Source organism: Solanum dulcamara, chromosome 4 (genome assembly GCF_947179165.1).
Source record: "Solanum dulcamara chromosome 4, daSolDulc1.2, whole genome shotgun sequence".
Classification (NCBI taxonomy): Eukaryota; Viridiplantae; Streptophyta; class Magnoliopsida; order Solanales; family Solanaceae; genus Solanum; species Solanum dulcamara.
The window spans coordinates 14,133,965-14,156,084 of record NC_077240.1 but is presented as its reverse complement, the minus strand read 5'-3'; the positions used below and the strand labels follow the sequence as shown (position 1 = coordinate 14,156,084).

At 34.9% G+C, this 22,120-nt stretch overlaps 3 protein-coding genes across 6 annotated transcripts; all 3 read right to left on the bottom strand.

The window, feature by feature from the left end:
* Nucleotides 1-161: 161 nt before the first annotated feature.
* LOC129886447 (uncharacterized) lies at nt 162-6,869 on the bottom strand. Of its 3 annotated transcripts, none has more exons than XM_055961141.1 (6): nt 4,252-6,869; nt 3,293-3,921; nt 2,493-2,702; nt 1,578-1,795; nt 1,369-1,432; nt 162-814 (listed from the first exon to the last, which is right to left on the bottom strand). In XM_055961141.1, exons 1-5 carry the CDS (start codon nt 6,773-6,775, stop codon nt 1,390-1,392), a joined length of 3,624 nt encoding a protein of 1,207 aa, XP_055817116.1. In that variant the 5' UTR covers nt 6,776-6,869; the 3' UTR covers nt 162-814; nt 1,369-1,389. The 3 variants fall into 3 exon arrangements, with proteins under 3 accessions (XP_055817116.1, XP_055817117.1, XP_055817118.1); XM_055961142.1 differs by having other exon boundaries at nt 162-808; XM_055961143.1 differs by having other exon boundaries at nt 162-761.
* Nucleotides 6,870-7,583: 714 nt separating this feature from the next.
* LOC129886446 (E3 ubiquitin-protein ligase SINAT5) lies at nt 7,584-11,489 on the bottom strand. Its single transcript, XM_055961140.1, has 3 exons — nt 10,983-11,489; nt 8,581-8,967; nt 7,584-8,117 (listed from the first exon to the last, which is right to left on the bottom strand). The coding sequence occupies exons 1-3, from the start codon at nt 11,229-11,231 to the stop codon at nt 7,755-7,757; spliced, it is 999 nt and encodes a 332-aa protein (XP_055817115.1). The 5' UTR covers nt 11,232-11,489; the 3' UTR covers nt 7,584-7,754.
* A 2,031-nt stretch (nt 11,490-13,520) lies between these two features.
* On the bottom strand, nt 13,521-17,609 carry LOC129886445 (UV-stimulated scaffold protein A homolog). Of its 2 annotated transcripts, XM_055961139.1 has the most exons (3): nt 17,562-17,609; nt 17,273-17,473; nt 13,521-15,558 (listed from the first exon to the last, which is right to left on the bottom strand). In XM_055961139.1, exons 2-3 carry the CDS (start codon nt 17,453-17,455, stop codon nt 13,738-13,740), a joined length of 2,004 nt encoding a protein of 667 aa, XP_055817114.1. In that variant the 5' UTR covers nt 17,456-17,473; nt 17,562-17,609; the 3' UTR covers nt 13,521-13,737. The 2 variants fall into 2 exon arrangements, with proteins under 2 accessions (XP_055817114.1, XP_055817113.1); XM_055961138.1 differs by having other exon boundaries at nt 17,273-17,581.
* Between the last annotated feature and the right edge of the window lie 4,511 nt (nt 17,610-22,120).

Genomic DNA, 22,120 nt, shown 5'->3' with positions numbered 1-22,120 from the left:
GTAGTCCGACCTTTACATAGACTTAGCATAGCAGGAGTTTAGTGCACCGAACTTTTCTTTTTCTCAATCTATCTTCAGGGTGCTCCTGTTTCTCAGAAACAGGGATACTAGCTCCAGAAAATAATCAAAGACAGCATATAAAATAATCAAGTTTTGTAATCTTCATAATTTTCACAGAAGTCGCTTTAACAGTTCAATATAATTACATGAACTATCCACATTAGGAGATGTCTAGAGACTAAACTATCACGAATACAAAAAATTTCACGCAGTCTTTCCACAGTTGGAGGAGTCTAATTTCTCATTCTAGGATAATTGTAGCAACTCAATATGTATCATGGAACTCATATTCAACGGGTAAAGAAGCAAAATGATAATGTCAACGACTCAACTGGTTGCTTCAGGCTCAGATTTCAAATGTCCATCACAACTTAAAGAACAATACCATCTCAGCTAATTATGACGCCCCGCCACAAAATATTGTTGCCTAATAGAAACTAGGCAACATAGTTCCTATAAGAAGAGCCAGCCTGTCAAAGGTTGAGGAATAATCCAGCAGCTGAAAATACGCCCTGACGATCTCTCATTTGGCTAAGCACCGTCTCAACCTCGGGGAACATAAGTAAATTGTCCAATTAAAAGGACAAAACCGAGACCGATATAGACCTCTCCTTTAAATTTCTCAAAATACATAACACTTCCGCAGTTATGATGAATCAATTAACAGAGGCTGCCTCTTGCCAGTCTGCCATTAAGTTCCTCTTTCAGCATCAACAAAATTGTGGCATCAGTTTTCAATCAATCATTCCTAAAGCTTTCAAAACATAAGAAAATATCACGTGGGCCGTACAAGAAGGAATCCGACATGGTAATATAGTTCTACTTACATACAACTTTTCATTGTTTTCATGAGTTTTACCCTCTCTAATAAAGTATATGTTGGTAAACCAACTTACAATTTTTTTTCCCAAAAAAGGACACGGGAAAGTGAAGGGTTAAGAAAATTGAGAGGTACAGAAATTAAGTCAAGGAACTCTAACCAAAAATTTCTTCCCGATAAATTCAAATAGAAATCAACACATATCAAACGAAGGCCTTATTGATCTTTTCAGCTTCTACTGTAATCCTATCTTGAGTGGATCTCATAAAAGATGGGCAAGCGATGTTTAAATCTTTCTGCTTATATGTTTTTTATTATGTCTATGGTGAGGGTTGATAAGATTTTTGCTCCTTGATAACTAGCAAGTATAAGCAGAGCGGAAAGTTAAAATTCAAACTGGACTGTTTGGCAGGTAGTTTATGAACTGTTCTAAAGGTGTCATCAGTTCACAATAAACTATAACGAAAACTACCTATTAAATTTAGTACCTGTAAACACCAACATGACAGCTATTTAGAAGTGGGCTTTTTTAGCTTCTTCCGTGACCTCCTCCTGAAAAACATGAAGGTTAAATTCACAAGAAGAGTTCTAATAGTGGGAGAAACTAGGCATCATATAAATATCTGGCTTCATACAGTTCACCAGAAAAGATGTGCATGCTTTAAAATTTGGCGATAGGTGTATGGTTGCAGTGTACCTCTTTTTCGTAGGTTTTCCAGTACCAAATACACCTTTCATTACTGTAGTTACATCCAAAGATCGTTCACGCATGATTTTGTCATGGTACACCTTACTCCCAATATCCGTGATAGCTTCCTCCACCTCTTCCAATGGCTGGTCCACATTGAGCTGCAGCTGCCCTTTCTTGATAACTGTCACATTAAAACCATTTGCTTTGGCATCCCGATAAGCATCCTGCACAATATGCAATAATGAAATAACAAAATAATACTTCCACAGCACTGAAAAATTCTAGATAGCAGTATTATGATCTATAACGTAACAGGCTAAGAGAAGCAAAAAGAAAGCAGAGTACAGACACAATTCGCCAGCTATTTCACTTTTCACAGAAAGTGAGAAGTAAAAGAATAAAGAATAGAGAGGAAATGAAATCTATCTGGTTTAGCTTATTAAGCTTTTAAACAATAAACAATAGCATTAATGGAATTTCTAGCTCAGGACAGCAGGAAGATTTAGCACATTTATACAATGGGGAGCTTGACAGCACATTTATACAATTTAAAGATTTCTAGGAAATTTATCAGGAGAGTAGGAAATCCTACTTTCTTTTGTCCAACTACACAGCATTCCAAATTTGGATGGAGAGATTGTTTTAAGAAAAAACACAGATCCATAAATGTTCCAAAAATGTGATCACATGCTAATCAATATGCATTCCGACAGTTTTAGGATCTCACAGAAAAAATATTAATCAGAGACATTAGCACCCCCACCACTCATTTCCCCAAACCCTCCTCTTATGCATTGGGAATTTCTCCACCAATGATGTTATCAACCGTTTTAGATTTGAAAGCACTGTCGTTATGTAAAGAACAAGTGTAGGACCAGTTAATCAAAGAAATGCCTTTACACCACAAATAAATAAATTTACCTTAGGAGGTCGTGCAACAACAAAGGCACTCCCATTGCCAAGCATTTCCATATGAGCCTGTATTATATAGCAAAGGTTTTTACAGTCACCAGCATCCTCAAAAGCAATTACGTGATACTGCTTGGGATCCAATTCCAGATCAGCGGCCATCTCTAGTGAATAGAATCCTACCTTCAGCTCTCCTCCTTCCTCAGTGTACAATTCAATACACTACAAACAAGAACAGAAACAGATATTGTTTGAGAAATCACGATGTAACTGGGTAATACAAAATAAGACTAGACTCTAGAGTGCCTTAACATTGGGAAACTAATAAAACCCTCCAGAAAATAGCTCCAAAAGTTCCCCAATACAAGTCTTTGGACAATAAGTCAATAACAACAACATACCCGGTATAGTCCCACAAGTGGGGTTTGGGGAGGGTAGTGTGTAAGCAGACCTTACCCCTACCATGGGAGGTAGAGAGGTTGTTTCCAATAGACCCTTGGCTCAAGAAATAAATTGCACCAATAACCTTTGGTCAATATGTGCACCAATAACCTCTAGGTTGCACGGGTTCTATCTTACTGCAGTAATAGTGGCATATGTTGGCAGGAATGTCACTGTTAATAAAGGAACTAGGAAATAGTCTTGTCTGCAGTAAAAGGAAGGATTTCATATTTGTTTTAATCATACAATCTCCATGCCCGACAGTTCAGAAGCCTCTCGTATGAGGCCATGCTCTTCTTAATTGTGTTCCCCTCAATTGATCAATTTCCTTTTAAGTACGAAAAATGACAAATGAAAAATGTAATAATTACCAATACACAAGGTAGATCAAGCCACCATAGGTAGTCCTCTTCCTTTTCATCTGCATATTCACGATATTTGCTCACTACTGCCTGGGGTCCAAACAGTTCCATTTCTCTTTTCACCTTATCAAGTTTCTCTTTGATTAGTTTCTTTCCCTTCTCAGGTAAGTTGTCCATCAGATCAGCAGCTTCCTTTATTTCTCTTTCCGTAATCCATCTGTCCAAGTCCTTTCCTACATCCTTCATTACAGATTTAATTTCCGGGTCTGTCTCTGCATTGTAGGATTCCAAGAATCCTTGGGACCATTTCTTTGTATGCTGCCAGTACTCTTTACCAGATTTCTTGCCAGCCTTGATGGAGCCATCACTACTTTCAATGATGGTCCTAGGAGTTTTTGTCTTTGCATCGTGAGTAGAGATAGCTGAAGTTGGATCAATTTTATTGCTCAATGGGGATTCTTGCAATCCTTGTGGCAAGTCTTGTCTTTCTTTCTTTACGAGATTTGAACTTTTCATGCTTTCTGCAACTACCTTTCGCTGTTCTGCAAAGTAATCGAGAAACTCTGAACTTCCTTCCAGTGGTGGACCTTTCCAGCGAGGTATAATTTTCTCGGGTGGATCATATAAACTGATGCCATCTACAGCAAAAGAATGTAAAAAGGAAAGTAGTTTTCTTAGCATAGCCTTAAATTTCAAAATAATTTTTTGTTTTTTCCTCTGACCACCCACTCACCCGTAACCCTACCACCACCCTCAAAAGAAGGAATATGAAATGAATCCACAAAAAATCAAGATTTTGGTCCTGAAGGTGGCTCAGAAATAAGAAAAGGACAAATATGATGAACAATAAAACTTAATCGTTGGGCTTTATCTTTCAAAATGTTCACCAGGTATAATGATATTAGGAATTATTTATCCTATTTCCATGAGGGAGTATCTACCTTTGAACATTAAGAAAAATTATATACCTGCTCCATAATCAAGGTTTTCAATGTTTGAGTGGAGCCACTTGTGCAAATCCTGTAGTTGTTTATTCTCTTGATCAACTTTCTTCTCAAGGCCACCGAAGAAGGCAAGTTTATCTTCATCATCCATTTGATAAAATGGCTCTCTACCAGCAAGCTCATTTTCTCTAACTTTAAAAACAATTTCATTAAGTCTTTCATCTCTCATCCACTCAAGCTCGGTGATGTTCTCATTAGTCTCAAGATGAAACTTTTGAGTTTTCAGATTCAGCTCCTCATCAGATTTCTCCTTTGCCACATTGTAATTATCCCTAAATCCCATCTGAATCTTCTTAATGACTGGTTCAAATTCATGGAAGTTCTTTTCCAACCAGCTTCCGTTACTTGGTGATAATTCCAGTTCCATAGTTCTGCCATTATGTTCTTGATGAGAGTGAGTTTCAGGTATTTCAGTCGGTGGTGCTACTTGATCAACATGTTCAGGAATGTCATTGGCTGGAAATGCTTTATTGTTCCCTTGACAATGATTTGAAAACGATGTCAAATCCGAGGTTTCAAGTGGAATCGACTGCTGAATGATTTCGATTTCATCAAGTTGTGAGCTCGAATCACCAACTGTTGCTTCTTGTTCAGATGATGACAAATCAAGTGGTTTAAGCTCTTCATATCTGTTGTTTTCATCATCATCTGAACTCAGACTTTGATAGCTCTTTCCTTTGTTCAGTGCAGATACACCACTGTTGCTGGTTGGAAGAAATTCTTTTTGTTTGAAACTAGAATCTTCATAAGCAAAATCAGATGTTCCACATAAAGGCAACCGGTCAAATACTTTTCTTGCTTCATCAGGCAGCTGGTTCACATCACCAATGCTTTCTTCTTCCATCAGTGGTACTGATACATTTTCAACCTCTGGACCACTTTCAGGGGTCCTTTGTTGCTTCGTTTTCATTTTCTCATTTTTTTTCGAGAGGTATTCCCTAGCTTCCTTAAGTGACAGAATGATTTTTGATTTTGATGTCACAGTAATTTCACTTGGCTTGCTTGATTGTCCAGAAGTTATAATAGGTTTTTCAGTTCCATAATTGTAGATTACGTCATGTTTTGATTCATGCGAATATGCCATAGAACTTTTGATATCATCTGGAGGTTCTAAATTGCTGTTGGAGGTCTGCACTTCATGATTCACCAGTGAAGAGGAACTAGTATGGACTCCATTATTGTCAGAGGAAGCTTTTGGCCCAACAAATCCACTGAGATCATGTTGCTCATTAATATCCTCAAACCAATTCTGTTCAGCAACTACCTTTTCATTGGAGAGTTCAGTTGAGACTGGATAATCTCCTGATTCTCCTCCATTATCAGCTTGAAGAGAATTTCCTTTTTCCTGTTCTCGTGCATGCCTAGCCATCTTTCTGATTTCCTGAATCTCTTCATAGAATTCGGCATTCTCAAACTGCTGATTCTGAAACTGCTCTGGTAATGCTAATTTACCATCAAATTTCCTTGCTTTCTTTATGCTGCTCATAATTTCTTGCTTATCGAGCCAAGGCCTTTTGAGAGACATGTCATCTGGCTCTATGGCACCCTGGATAACTTCCACCTCACCTTTCACGGTTTTCTTCTTCTCCTTTCTAGCTTTCATCTTCCTCCTCAGCATTTCCTTCTCCAAACTTGAGTACTCTTCTTCTCCATTGTTTTCAGCAATAAACATTTTCTTCACCGTCCAAATTAAAAAGAAACCACAAAACACCACCAATCCAATTCTAGGCAACTTTCTAGATAAATTTGGATTTAGAGTAAAAGTGCTGAGCCTATTGACAGTATTGGACATCTCTCCGGCAACTAAAAATTTAATCACTGAACTATTCTTAGGAAGCAAATTTTTACCACTTTCCATTTCCCTAGCTAAAACCTCCGCAAGTGAAATTTTTGCTTTTACATCCTCATGCTCCTCAATGGTAGCGTTCCGATACAATGTCGGATCAATTCTGCTTCTTTTCAAAATTTCATCCTTATTTACTAATACCCTTTTGACTTTACCCTCAGAATCTTGAAAAACAGTAAAGATAGGACCAGTACCAATACCCCAAACTTCTGTATCCTTCTTATACTGCTCAACCCAGCTCTCCAATTTATTCCACAAAATAGACTCCCCCAAAGCCTTTGTTTTCAATTCCTTCACTGATTCTTCAGTATTACCAACCACCCCAGTATCAGAAACAAGATTCTTGCTTTTTTCATTACCATTTTCAGAACCAAATTTAAAATTTTCAGAACTTGGGTTTTCAATTACCTGTTGCTTTTGAGTGAGCTTTTTCCTCAAATAGTTCTGGCGTTTGGTTCGTCGGCCGAATTGAGCTGAAATTTGGAATCTTGATGGGTTGGAGAATGGTGAGATGGGACTGTAAATCTTGGAATTGCGTGCTGATGGGCTTCTTTTTCTCCATTTTAAGATGCTGAATTTGGGTGAAGAAATCTGAAGGGGATAGAGAATTGAACAGCTGCTTGAGATTGTCAGCAAGCTCATAGTATTACTCAGAAGATGGGAGTATTACAAGAGAAGAACCTTAAACCCTGATAAAAGCCTCATCGAGTTTTCACAAAACGTTTTTTATTTTTTATTTTTTATTTTTTACAAAACAAATGTTGAAAATATGTGATATAAAAATATATGGCTAGTTGTAGGTGTCATATAATTTTTTTTGTTTTCCCTCCGTAACACGATATTCATGTTGAAGTCCGATTAATTCGAATTCGTTCCTAGTATGACCTCATTCAGCAACAACACTCTATATAAAAAATAAAAATTATACCCAAAGATATCCAAAGCTTGAATGTGAGACGTGATGTTGTAATGTAAATTGGGTAGAGGGAGCAACATTTTTTTTCATCCAACTTATATACTACTATTTATTTAGTACTCCTCTGCTCTTTGTTTCTTTTTGTTTTTGTTGTGAATTAAAAGATGAATGTAATATTTATCCATCAGTCATCACTCAACTGATGAAAACTTGAGTGCTTTAGCAATTATAGCATATAGTGGCCAACAAAATATTCTTAGTAAAGAATTACAAAATGAGAGACAAAGTCATATGAATCCCTTGACATTGCAAAGGGTGGTAAAAAGTAAAAACATTTCCTCCTTTTCAAAGAGCTAGCAAGAAGGGAAATTTGAGATTTGATTCCTTCGAGGTAGTGAAAGCAAATGTTGTATCAACCCAGAAAAAATAGTGTCATATCCAACTTCCAACGCAAATCTTGATTAGTGGTTGGTGACTTAAAAAATATCGAATACTAAGTTAGGAAAATAACTCAGATCATTGTGGCACATGAAGTTGACGAGAAAACTTATTAATTGATGGATAACAACTTAGCTTGCATACATTTTATGGGGAATCTCAATTTACTTATGACATTAGCCAAGAAACAGTGACATTAAGCCAAAAATTCAGCACATAGGACAGGCAAGAATAGCAAAACCCAATAGGCTTGAAATGCAACCAGCATTAACTACAGAGGTTTGGTATGCATGCTCCTTCGTCTGGATTCTGTTGTTCCTTCCATATTCTTCCAGTCACCCGTAGCTTGAGCTCTTTTCTGTCCCCTCCGGAGAAGAAAAGGGCCATGTTACGTTGTATAACGAGACCATCATGGCTATCCCTAACTTTCCTATGACTGTCTCTTATGCTTCGAGGTGTACCTTCCCAGATAAGCTTCCTTCCGTTTCCCCCAACTTCCAGGCTATAGGTGTAGTTTTGTGCATCTGTCTCGTCTCCCATAAACCGAAGGAACGCCATGTAAACAGGAGCCATTCCAAGCTGAAATGCTTCGAAATGGAGACAGAAGTACTGACCAAAACAATTGAACACCTGGAAAACATGACGGGAAAGGTCAGTCTAATTTAGTATAACTAGCTTTGGAAATAGTTCCAGAAGAAGAAACATTAACACAATACATGAAATTTTCGGTCAGAATCCTCCTTTGGGCAAATTTAAATTGAAAAAACTTTTTGGACAGAAAGTCAAGGTACACGTTGTGAGATGCTTCAAAATGGGACAGCCCAACAGACCATCAAGTGAGAAGAGTATCCTGATGAATAAAATTACATGGCAGATATAATAATCATAACTTTTATGCAAGTGCCTAAAATAGTGTCCACAGCAACTATGCCTATATACAGATCCAATATTATGTCGTCCTTTTTTAAGACTAAAACTATATAGCGCCATAATAAAAAACTAGACCCTCAATTATTAATAAGTGCTAGACTTAAAATTGTAGACAAGGTCAGCATACTTTTACTTGAAAATAAATAGAAGATATTCAACTTACTGTTAACATCCACGTAGCATTTTCCACTTCTCGAGGATTAGATTTGACATAGCGATGGTTAAAAGTGCATCCAGAGTGCATGTCTACCATGTGATCATCTCTCAAATGAGTAACCAAATAAGGAATATCACCAACAGCTGCACACTCTGACCCAGCATACGGGCAGTTGTATGGTCTAAAATTACAGGCTGCCTCATGTTTCAGCTTACTGTAATAAGGAAATATCTCAGGACATCCAAGAGAGCCAAATTTGCAAGGTAGCTCAAGTGATTCAGCCACCTTTTCCAATGCTAAACATCTGATATCACCAAGCTCCTGTCTACAAGTGGGACATCGGTTGTGTACCCTGGCTTTACATGTTGAACAGATAGTGTGCCCATTATGACACTGCAGCAATAACACATCATTAGTATAAGGTAAGTATACTGACAAAGGTGATCCTTGAAGGACATTGATATAACTCTTTAGAATTCCCAGTTATCATTAACTAAATTCACTTTGGCTTAACTAGTTGTAACACTCATTTTAGTATCTGTGTTTTGTGAAGTAGCCTCTAAATTGCCATAGAATTGCAGGACTAATTTTAGGATTCAAATAGTTCCTTTTAGTTAGAGAAGAAGTTAATGCATCACTTGGAGGCATTAGTTGCTAGAGACTGCCCTAAGAAGAAAACCTTGTAAACCTTGTTTAAATATGAAAGTGATCCATATAATTCAAACCATACACATCGCTACCCGATATAGAAAGGACAAGGATATTTTTAAAAATAATTCAGTTTCAACTTCCAGCTTCGCCGTTCAACTAATAAACAGACCACATATTACAAAAGTACATTGCTTCACTAGCCATATTCCAGAGGAATTATAATGATGCTTTGTTATCAGTATCCAAACAATCTTCTGGCATGCTAAAAGACTCCCACTATGAAGAAGCTAAGCTTGCCCTCCCTGGACAAATAAATACTCAAAGTGCAAAAATATATTCCAACTACCAAATATGGATTTATGCCAGATGACTTTAGGCAAAATTAAATGCCTCTGCGGATACCTCTAAGTCATGATAAATTAATACTAGATTTATCCTACTACAATCAGAGAGCTGAGAATCTGCAACCCTGTTAAGAATTTGAGACTTTTCAGTGCATGCACTTCCGTTAAATCCAGTTAGTTGTTGTAACGTAGTTACTTTTGAAACTTGATTTGACTGAACACAGTCCATATGAAGAGATAAAATACCAGCTGCAACCAGCAATTGAAGAGGTAGTAAAAGGCATCAACGACGCATTTACTAAGAAAGAAAACAAGGCAACACACATCACATTCTGAGTTATGAAAACGTAAACACTCCTCCTCAATGCAGAGTCCTAAATGTCTCCCCCAGCTACCTTTTAACAGAATATGTAACTGGGAATCTTCCCTGATTTCCTATTCTGAGGACATAAAGAAGTCTTCTTATGGCCTACTTCTTTACTATGTATGCAATGTGAGTATGCAACTTCTCCCACTGGCCATTGAAGCTGATCCTACATAACACGGGCCAGGAAGATACAAGTAGACAAGATTTTGCAAAAATAACCTATAAAAAAGAACATAATCTATCATAGAAATATTTAACCATGGAGCAGGGGATTCAAAACCAGCAGGATGACTCAATAATCCAAAGTTGTTGATGTTTTACGAAAAGTCAAAATTTCTGGATTATTGTTTGATGCCTTTCTTCCTAAACCATCTCAATGGATAGATTAAAAACCAGCAGGATGACTCAATAAGCCAAATTGTGGATTCTTCACGACAAGTCCAAATTTCTGGATTATTGGTTGATGACCTTCTTCCTAAACCACCTCAGTGGACTTCTCCCGCTATTCACTAACTCTAAATGGACAAAAATCCCATGCAAAACAAACTCATGAAACCCATTGTAATGACTCGAGCTCCTAAGACTAGAAAGAAACTCCCCAAATCTAATTCATTCACTAACCACAAACAAATTATCACATTTACATCATCTCACCCACCCCCTCAGCCTATCCACACAAAAGAAAAAATATTTTTTAAAAATTGAAGAAAAGAAATGGTCACACAAACCAATGGACGTTTTCTAAGGAAAAAGATCTTGCTAAAAATAATGCCATAAAGACGTGTTCATAGAAATAAAACTCAATAAGTTTTCCAACATATAGTTTGAAAAATCATATAGCAGAATCCGAGAAACAAAAATCAATATTTCCTCAATCAACCCATTAAACGGATTAGGGAAACCCAAAATTCAGAATTGCACAATTTGAGACATCAATTGACCTCAATAAACCCATCAAACAAATTGGGAAGACCCAAAAGCCAAAATTGCAAAATGTAGAACATAACTTTCACCAAAAAGTAAACAAATTTAACAAACCCCCTCACCTGATGAATTGGAGGGTACATAGAATTGGTACAAACAGGACATTCAAGAAGCTCATGAACGCTAGTCGCCGGATGAATTGCAATTCCCCCATTATTTCCACCACATAAGATGTTGCTGCTGTTGTTCTTGTGGGTCGTCGTCTTTGAGGACGAAAACTGAGAACGAATGATGTGTGGATGAATTTGTGGAATCTCATCTTCCTCAATACCATCAGAAGATGATACACATTCAATGCTATCAAACTCCATTCATGAAACAAGAATATGTTTAATTCTTGATTCAATCAAATCAAGAACTGATTAAAACAAATCGTCTTTTGAGTAAATTTTGTGGAATTATTGAGGGGTTTCATGAGTTGGGGCCTCGGGGTGAGGTGGTCTCTAAACTATAAACAATTGTTTGATTTTCAAAAAGAGAAAAAACAGAGGAGCGGGATGGTGGGGAGGAGGCTTTGGAATTTGTCTTTGGGGATGGTGGAAAAAGGACGGTGCTTTTTCCCTTTTCTATTTTTTTAATTTTTATCAACCAATTAATTAATTATATCTTAATTTTAAATTAGCTTAAGTCCATTGTATCAATGATCTATCTTTATTCTAATTCAAGTTTAAATATTTCCCTCACAGTAAGATGAATTTGTCATGAGATTCCTTCTATATTTAATATAATTCAAGTACAATGTATTATTTGTCTAGATGAAGAAGGTTTAATTAATTCATTATTATTATTATTATGTTTATTTAAACTCTTGAATTCTTCAACATTTAGCTTTTATATATATACCAGGTTAAATGGGTAAAAGTTTAGATAGATTATCTTTCTAATTTGCTACGAATATGAATTTTAGTAGTTGAGAAGTGACATTTTTTTTCCTTTTTTTAACTCTAAGATAGATAAGATAACTCAACTTGTTCCATGTTATTAAATTAAACACGATAAGTACATGTAAGTCAATATCAAGATTTAATTAAACCAATTTAAAACTAATGCTTTGGTTTAGTGTTTGTAATTTTCATTTAGTCAATTTCGTCAAACATAATGCGCATTTGATTAGCTTTATGAACAAGCGATGTATTTAGTACTACGAAGAAGTTTAGTTCACAATAAATTTCGAAATCAAATCTAATTATTCTACTCCAGTTAACAAACATGAGGTCCCACAAAGTATTGAAATTTAGTTTTGCTATTATATTAGTGGAATAAAAGCAAGAATTGGGTTAAAAGTTACTTGAAGTGGATGAACCACTAATTGGCTTCTCTTTTCATTTTTGTATTATTGGGCATTTGACTTTTTCACTGAACTTATTGACACAAGAAAGAAAAGAATAAAACCCATCATGCGTTGGAAAAGGGGAACCATGTACGAGCTCACAAGTGTCAAATAAACATATACCTTTTTTTTTGGTTAAATTTAAGTAGTAATCAAATAGCAAGGAAGTTTCAAAATTGAATTTTGTGTGTTTCACGATGTACGAGATCCTTCCATGCCTGAAAATTTAAATGAGTGGAGCCCCTAGGTCAGTTCAACGTCTTAGGCAAGTCTCTTTGGACAAACAAAGATGTTCGAGTAAGTTCGAATGGATCTCAAAAGATATGGAAAAAAAAAATTCAAGTTATATATATGATTTTTATTAAATATAATTTTACTATTTTCTTTTTACTCATAGCATGGGGAAGAAATGAATCGTAGAAGTCCTTGTAATTGAGTTAAAGAAGCAAATTATATCAATATCAATTGCGTTCTACATCTAAACTATTTCATCGAGTATTTGTTATCTTTTACTAGCAAAGCTTTTATATCAAGCATGTCATGACTTTCGAACCTCTTGATATCAACTCTGCTTTTTTGTGATGTGAAAAATCAGAATATAGGGTGTAATGGATGAGATGAGATAAGCCATATTAATGGAGGAAGAATCTAGCTTTCTTTCTTATCCTTTGAAGAAGAAACAAAAGACATAGTGATACAGGATAGGATAAGTACCAACTTTTCTGCGTATTTCCATTTGACAGCTTACTTTTAGTTGTTAGTTGCCTCTGCATAGTTGTTGCAATCTTATTCAATAATTGCAACTCTCTTTGTTTCTCGACTTTTCCTTGCACCAAGCCCTGACTTTTGCATTTATAGTTCATGCACCCATAGTTTATACATATGCTAACACATATGATCTAATTTCATGAGTTGAGAAAATTAGTTGGTTTTGGAACATAAGAATGGTCAGGGATAGAATCATCAAGGCTTTGGTGTAACTGACAATACCACGAGAGAGGAACCTACAATCAATCTATCAAAAGTTAATATGTTTTGTCTAGGAAGTTGTACAACATCATCAGACACGGAATCACATCATCCATATTCTAGATCCTTTACTGCTTTGTACGTTCAGTCTGATATTGTGTGGATTGACTCACTGTATATCCAAGAACATGGCAACCTGAAAACTCCGTCCTCCAGAAATACTGTAGATTTTTCTTTTCGATATAGGACAAGTTAAGGCTAAGAAGAACAACACATGCAATGCATTGTAAAACCATAGTGATTGACAAAACTTCCCCTCGTTTATTGGGAAATGGAAGTTCCAATGTACAACGTAAAGATTTACAATTTGACGACTTAAACACTATGCAGATGTGGGACAGAACAAGAAAAAGAATGTTTTGAACCACCAGGAGCAACCTCATATTACAAACAAATTACAACACCTGGAAACACGTCAAGAACCTACGAGCAAAAAAATGTGGTGTTGAGTCGTTAATCTACCATTGATTTGGAAAGGCTTCACGGTAATTTGCATCCTCAGCCACTGTTAACTGCCGTACTGTTGCATCTCTAGCACGGACGTTAAGAAGCCTATGACCCAATCTATCTTTGGCAGTTTCTTTCTTTTTTAACATAGATGCCAGTGTTTCTTTACTCCTGAATGGAGATCTAGATAAAGAAGATCTATCCTGATCTTCTACAGCATATAAGGATCTTGAGGTTGATGCCAATGCAGCATCACGAAGAACTTCTTGATTATGTTCTCGAACTTTTGCAAGCTTTGCCCGCTTCAAAACCTGTTTGTCATGCTCTCTCTTCTTTGTCTCCTCTTTATCTCTTTGTCGAACATTTTTTACAGCCTGCTTGGCTAATTTTCCCACAATTTTGTCATCCAAATCATGTATTTTCTCCGCAACTGAAGGGCATGCATTGATGGGCTCTTGTTGATCCACCAAGTGTGCAGCCCGATCTTCAATTGATGAGCCTGTATCAATTGGTCTGCCTTCATCATCTCGAGAAATAATAGGTCCATGAAATGGACAAATTTTCAAATCTCTCCTCTGACAAAGTCCTCCGTTTCTTAAAGGGGCCCGACATGGCTGGATTTCAACAGGGTCTTCCCTATAAACAGTTGCATGGACTTTCAGCTCTGCAATTTTTTCTGCAGGAATCACAGCATCACGGTCCACCCTACCCCAGTGGCCGTCAAGATCTAATCCTCTTTGGTTCGCCAAAACATCCCTGCTGCTCGATCCCCAATCATCCAAAAAAGAACCCCAATTCATAACAGGAGCTTCCGCTAAAAGCTTACCTCTAGAGGTGTCAGTATCACTGCCACCATTGGCCTCCTGTGACTTCTCCTTTCCCTCAACACTAACATTACTACATTCAGGAGCTTCAACTCTCATTCCATTAAAATTCAGATTCAAGGAACAATCCTCACCTCGGTCAGGCATTTTAAATGATTTTCCATTTTCTGGTTCCACATTACCCTCTTCCCATATGTCTTCATCCTCGACACTTCTAGTTTTAGGCATAGTACAACCAGATTTTTCACATTTTTTCTTCACTGATTTGAGATGGTTATGAATGTCAATGAAATCCTTTAATGTGGAATCCCTGAACCTAGCATCTGTTGTTTCCACTCTTACGAGAACAGAGACCCATTCTTGCACTGTGACCATATGGTTTGTTACTAGAACCTTGAATAGTTCCCTCAATGCATCAAACACAACTTCATTCTCACTGTCCACTTTAATCTTTTCCCCCTCCTTCAAGGAATCAAGACGGATTTGTCGGAGTTCAGAGTTGCGGAACTCCACAATTTCTTCATCATCTAAAGGAGGCAACAATATATCTTCCTCATCCTTTGCGCTTAAAATGTTTAAACACTCGCCAATTTCATCAACTGTTGACTGAATTTCATCTTTTATAGAAGCAAGGTTCTCCTTCAAGGTTTCAAACTTCTTCAGCAGGATCTCCTTTGTCCTCATCTCTCTTTCCCTCCTTTCCTGCCGAATCCTAGCTGCATTTGCTTGCAAGTTTGGAAATTGAAAGCGGAGGGTGTTCTTCAAATAGTCATACCCCAGCCTGAGCTGCCTATAATGAATGCCAAATGAAGAATTCCACTTCTCTAAGAACTCAATTGCTTTGGGGCGTAATACAGAAGCAACAGAGGCAGGAGGAGGAAGCGGCAGATTCCTTCTGAACCCAACACTTAAAGTGAGTAACTGATCCAAGTTCTCGACAACAATAGTTCTAAAAAGTTTTGAGCGCATGAAGAGTTCATCTATTATGAGAAGAGCGAGATATCGTACCTGTCAAGAGAACCCCATAAAAAAAGTTACTATCAGGAGACGATGCACAAATATGTCAATTAATTTCTAAAAATCATGGGATGAATGTAGGTTTAGCACCGCTTTTAATCCTATCACCAGAAATAGTTAGTGAATCAGGAAAATATTGTAGGCCATAACTGGAGAGAAACCATGCACTATACTCTCTTGGAGGAATGATCACATAATTGAACTTCATACACACCTCCCTTATTAGAAAAATCATCAACGTAAGTGCTCCCACACAAATTCTACTAAAGTCTTCTTGAAAAGAAATCAACAACGTACTCTACAGCATTGTCCATTATATTTCATCTTGGACTTTAATATGCTTCATAAGTGAAAACCTTTTACCTTGGATAATTAAGTGGCTAAATGTTTGAACTGCAAGTATTTATGACAAGAACAAAAAGGAACAAATATTACACTTAGGAAAGTGGACATCATCCTGGCTATACCCACACAAAAACCACAAAACCCAAGTATGTTGTGGACTATATCATGAACCAGTTTTATCTGGATCTAAAAGTGAGTTTTCCCTTCAAAGTACGACTAAAATAACATTTTTATCAAAATATAAATAATCACTCCACTGATTTATGAGATGTCCTCACTTAGTTCCCAAAAAATGTCACCCAAACCCTCAGCAATAAATCTGCATCTTATTTTAAATCCAACATGAATAATCTTCAATGCATTCACTTGCACATACGGTTAACATATAAAGATTCAGAAGACTGCAGTGACAAAAGATGAAAGAATATTTCAAAGCTAATACCTCCTGTTGATAATTAACAGATAACATTCTCATGAAAATCCATTCAAAGGCCCTAAAATATACTATACCATGAAAAGGGAGTCCAATTGCTTTATTGAAAACTCTCTTAGGTGGACTACAGAAATGGATGACGTTGTACCAACAAAACTTGTGTTTACTGATTACAATGTCCAATATAATGTCATACTGAGGATAATGAACCCCGATACGATTCTGTGAAGAAAGATATCTGCTCAATGGATTCTTAATGTAAAGATAACAAATAGAGAAATTGATGTTTCTCTGTTTCGGAGCAAAGGAATTGCAGAACATAGATACCGTTGACAGAGTATGCGTCAACAGTAAATGTTAAACATCAGTAGGTATGCAATTCGAAATTCCTATAGACTTCAATTAAGAAGTCTTGCTCTATTGATTTCGATAGGCATTTGCCCTAATCAATCAACTAGACCAAAAATCCAAACTAGTTGGAGTCTATATAAATTCTCAATATCTAGTCTGCTCTATTGATACCTATTGCTTTCGAAACTGGTAAAATATAGTTTCTCTGTAACTAGACATTCTCTACATCTTACACTTATCACTAACGCCAAACACTTTGCTCTCTAAATCCTACACTTATCGCTAACATACAGGTGTCTAACCAAAGTGAAAAACCAAACCAAAAAGACTCAAATGTCATTTTGTCCCATAACTTGGACATAGAAAAAACTGCTAGCTTAATTACCATAACAAGAAACAGGTGCAGATTGTTACTTACCATAGCATAAAAGTACAAACTTTGGGAAGGCCACAATTGCAAAATCAACAAAATTACAACACCCTTTCTAGTACCCCAATCACCAATACTAAATAATATGTCTTAAAAGATAAAATTAGGGTTAAAGAGGGATTAGGGGTCAACCAAGAAGAACGGACCTGAGAGTGGTCACGCTTCATGAAGGAAATTAGGGTTTGCGCAGCAAGTCGGAGCTCGGAATCAGAGGAACGGACCACCGATTTGATGGATTTGAGAAGTCGGGGCTCCACTTCCGGTCTGGTGGAGTTGGTGGCCTTCTCAATTAAAGCTGCCACCACGATTTTCTCTTTTTCTTCCTCCATCGCCGTTCCCGATTTCCTCTGAGTCAAAATTCGGTTTTTGTAAATGAAAAATTCAGCAAAATTGCAGGTTTATCTCAGTTTATTCCTAGTCAAAACATTTATTTACCTTGGAGAGGAGGATTTCGTTGCTTCATTGCGTGTAATTAATTAATTAATTAATCCCTAAACGACTTTAACCACCGAGGAGCTCAGCCAAACGGTGTCATTTGATTGGCCGTATCATTAAAAAATAACCAAATTAATTGTGTCGGTTTATTAAATTTATAAACCAAATCAAACCAACCTAACATCCATTTTCTTGATTTTTCAATTTTCTTTATTTTACAATTATACCATGATTGAAAAGAGAGTAAATTGAAGAGGTTGTTTCCTTTGATTGTATGCGTTAGTGTCGCACTTGATATTCTTAAATGAAGCTTGTTCTCTTGATCGTGTGATTATATTGCTTAATGGCATCTCAAAGACACTTTCACAAATAAAATCGAAAAAAATAAAATGTACAATATCATCTTCAAGATATTATCTTTGAAAAACATATAAAAAAAAAGTACTCACAAAAAGATATAACACATGTCAATTATTTTAACAAGCTCGAATATGAAATAATATGTGTAAACACTGAATGTTATAAACCAGTTTTAAAAATACTTACAAAGCATATTATAATAAAAAAAAATTATCTATAAGAAAATAAAATTATATATGTATTATATCGGTTTGGTTTGGATTCGCTTTGAACTTTTTTCTATTAATACCAAACCTAACAATAATCATTTTTTTTCAATGCCAAACCAAATCACAAGTTGATTTTTTTGTCTATTTGACTTGATTCGTGGGTTCAGATTGACTTAACGATTTGACTTGTACACACCTAGTGCCAACATAACAAAGGGAGCGTTTGGCACTAGAATAAGAGAGAATAAGTTTAGGATAAAATACATAAATTCATTTCACAATTATTCATTCTATTATTTATACTATAATGATGAATAAGTTATCCCAACATCCAAATTCATGGTATAAATTTGTCTATGCTATAAAGTTTTTATCCTTTAATCATGGTGAAAGTTAACTTTTTAAAAAGTCAGATATTTTCTCAATTTCACATGTATTCATTCGTTCTTTTATCGTATTCATTCGATCTATTGTATCAATTGTTACCAATTTGTATCACTTGTATTTCTTCACTGTAATAGTTGTGTCAACACATACAAATCTTTATGGTTACAATCACGATAAGTTATACATGTTCACTTAATTTCACTTGATTCATTAAAAGTGTGAATGAAAAATAAGGGTGTGGACAAGGTTCACACAACAAAAATACATTGTACAACTAAAGCAAAAATATAAAAATGCAGTGATTGCCGAAACATTCCTCCATAATACGGAAATAAAAGTGAAATACATAAATACCACAAAGATATGTAAAAAAAAATGAGGTGCAAAATAAAAGAAAAAGTACAAAAAAAATTATATCATAGAAGGAACTGAAAAGGGTCAAATATACCCTTGTACTATTGGAAATAGGCTAAATATATTCCTCGTTATACTTTCGTGCTAAATATACCTCTCATGTTATACTTTCGGTTCAAATATACCCCTCTCATTATACTTTGGTACAAATTTGTCCCTATCATTCCCAATTTTAAATATCTGATTTTTTTTAAGAATAAATAAAATTTTTAAGTACTAATTTGAGTTTTTTCCTTAGAAATGACAATACAAAATGCATTGTATAATTTTAAGTACTAATACATGAAATTTTTAAGTACTAATTTGATTCTTTTTTTCTTACAAAATGATAAGACAGGAAATTTTGCAGCATTTTCTATATTATCATTTTTTAAGGAAAAAAAGAGTCAAATTAGTACTTAGAAATTTCATGTATTAGTATTGTATTGTCATTTCTAAAAAAATTAAACTCAAATTAGTACTTGAAAATTTTATTTATTTTTACAATAATAAGATATTTAAAATTAGGAATGAGTTATTTAATTTTGAGTTTTTCAAGTGTTATTCCGTTAAAATTAAGGGTGAATTTATACCAAAATATAATGAGAGAGAGATATTTGACCCCGTTTAAACTATTTCCAACAGTACAAGAGTATATTTGACCATTTTCCGTAGAAAGAAAGGAAAGAGATGAGCGAGGCAAGAGGGGAGACGAGAAAGAAGAGCGGCATAGAGAAAGAGAGAGGTGAGAGAGTAAAGTATAATTATAAATTATACTAATATTTTATCGGGCTCATTTAAAATATATACAATAAAGTAATTAATTTATAATATATATATATATATATATATATATAGTCATATTTTATTTACATAAAAAAGTAGTCAAAAAAATCTTAGAAAGTATACAATGACTATACAATATAACTAGCCAAAAGTTATAGAAAGTATATACGGAATATACAATATAGCTTACTAATACATGAACTATAATTGACTATATATTATGATACACCGAAAAAGGTGAATATAACTTAATTATATATGAAGTATACACTGACTATACATGAATTATATACTGATTCTTCATTCTCGTTTAATTCAAAATCACCTCTAAATAATTCCAATTTTTAAATATGAAATCCTCTAAATCTTTTGATATATAATTCGGTTGAAACGATTTACGTTTGCGGTATGTTGAATTTTAAAGAAGAAGGAAAAGAAGATGAAGATGAAGAAAAAAAATGAAGCAGCAGCAACAGAAGAAGAAGATAAAAAAAAAAGGCGCAACAAGAAAACCACAGAAGCTGGTTGCCATTTTTTGGGTAAAAAATATGGCTGAATGCCCATATAAGGTAATTTTATAAATTAGGCTTAAAAGGGTAAGTAAAGCTTATGAGCTGCTATTTTATTTGATTTGCTCTATTTTAAAAGTATAGTTATGAATAATAAATACAATAAATAATATAATATTTCCAATGAAATACAATAAATAATTTATTAGGTATGGAATTTCCAATGAAATATGAATGCCCAACTCTGTTCCAGAACAAAGCCCAATGTATTGTACAGATCCAAATCTCTAGCCTTAGATCCAACTGAGTCCAGATCACTAACCAATTGCGAAAGCTTGCACAATGGATTTTCATTTGTGTGCGCAAAATAATACAAATAATTATACACTTTGTGGGTGCTATGTAAGTGTTGTCCACGCTAAAGAGGATAATTTAACAAGATAGGAAAATGAAAATTGTACTAAACATGTGATGCACCCTCATAATTTGTAAAAAAATTAAACACATGTAAATTCTACAAATCCGATAAGATATGTAAATAATTTAATAATATATGAAACGTACCTCACAAGTTGTAGATAATAGAACGCATATTTTAGTTTAATTAATTTTTTAATATTTTAAAAATTAACTATTAAAAAACTATAATACTACAATGATAAAAAAATTCATATTGATATGATGGAAAAAAATACACTTTGGGCACGTACACCCCTCCACATGTTCTCGTAAATTTGTAATTAAGGTAGCTAGGAATGTCTTTATTACATTGCACAAAATATCTAGCAATAAATGTTTTTGGGACACCTACATTGTTGGCTGACAAAAAGTTCCCATGGATTGTTGCATATATATGGATCAATAATATAGTGCACTTGGGCACATGCTCTGTCAAATCCCACATGTGGACTCTTTGTGAGAGGTTGATGATTACTTATTTTTCTATATTTATCTTCACATGATGGCTTTTTATTTGTTTTGTCAGGCAATAAATAGTATACCACAACTTACGGATATTATTGTCCTTAGTCTTTACGTTGGACACTTGTTGATTTACTTCCCTACCTTGGACACTTGTTGATTTACTTTAAAAACATAGTTGCTTCTTGTTTCAATGGGAACGTGGAACATGCAGCACTTTTCACATTCTAAAACCACTACTTTATATATGTGTAAGTATATAGATTGGGCACTTTGCTTTTAGTTAGTATAGAAAGAAGGTCTTCTAGATGCATGAGTAATGTCATACTTTTTCATCAGCTAATACGAAAAGAAGTCTGAAAGATGAGAGATCATACATTACACGTCTATATACAATAAAAACATACTCATTGAAATTCTATAAATAGAGTCTTGAGGATAAAATATAAGAATATATTATTATTATCTTGTGAAGATATATTATTGCAAAAGGCCCTCGACTTAAGCACAACAAATATTGTATATAGATCAAAATTACACTGAATTTATTATAGTTAACGTGTAAGTATGAAAATATAAATATTTCGTTCAATGAGAACAGAATATTCTCACACATTAAACTAGATTTAATTGAATGAAGAATTTTTTTTTATGAATAAACCAACTTCCACATATGAGACAAGTATGGGACAACTTATTTCTTGGAAGAAAAAAAAACGATCATGTAGATGAAGATTCAGAATGTTCACACATCTATCCCAATACTAAGCACTGACACGATTAATTATATATATGGTGTGTGTGGCGCGCTTATGATTTTTATTAACTAGTTCAAAAATAAAAAAAATATAGCACTTGAGATTTGAATTTGGATTCTAGAGATGAATTTTTAACTGTTATGATGGAAGGACGCAAACTCGAAAATAGAGAAAATAAATAACACTAAATTTAACGTGGGAAAATCCTTCAAATTGAAGGTAAAAACTACGGAATC

Coding starts and splice junctions, on each gene's coding strand:
- LOC129886447 (XM_055961141.1), bottom strand. CDS start 6,775: ATGAGCTTGCTGACAATCTCAAGCAGCTGTTCAATTCTCTATCCCCTT. Junction 1,796..2,492: donor TTGTTGCACGACCTCCTAAG/GTAAATTTATTT, acceptor CATATTGTGCAG/GATGCTTATCGGGATGCCAA. Junction 1,433..1,577: donor GGAAAACCTACGAAAAAGAG/GTACACTGCAAC, acceptor CATGTTTTTCAG/GAGGAGGTCACGGAAGAAGC.
- LOC129886446 (XM_055961140.1), bottom strand. CDS start 11,231: ATGGAGTTTGATAGCATTGAATGTGTATCATCTTCTGATGGTATTGAG. Junction 8,968..10,982: donor TGTACCCTCCAATTCATCAG/GTGAGGGGGTTT, acceptor TTATTGCTGCAG/TGTCATAATGGGCACACTAT. Junction 8,118..8,580: donor ATGCTACGTGGATGTTAACA/GTAAGTTGAATA, acceptor CATGTTTTCCAG/GTGTTCAATTGTTTTGGTCA.
- LOC129886445 (XM_055961139.1), bottom strand. CDS start 17,455: ATGGAGGAAGAAAAAGAGAAAATCGTGGTGGCAGCTTTAATTGAGAAG. Junction 15,559..17,272: donor TGAAGCGTGACCACTCTCAG/GTCCGTTCTTCT, acceptor TTCTCTTGACAG/GTACGATATCTCGCTCTTCT.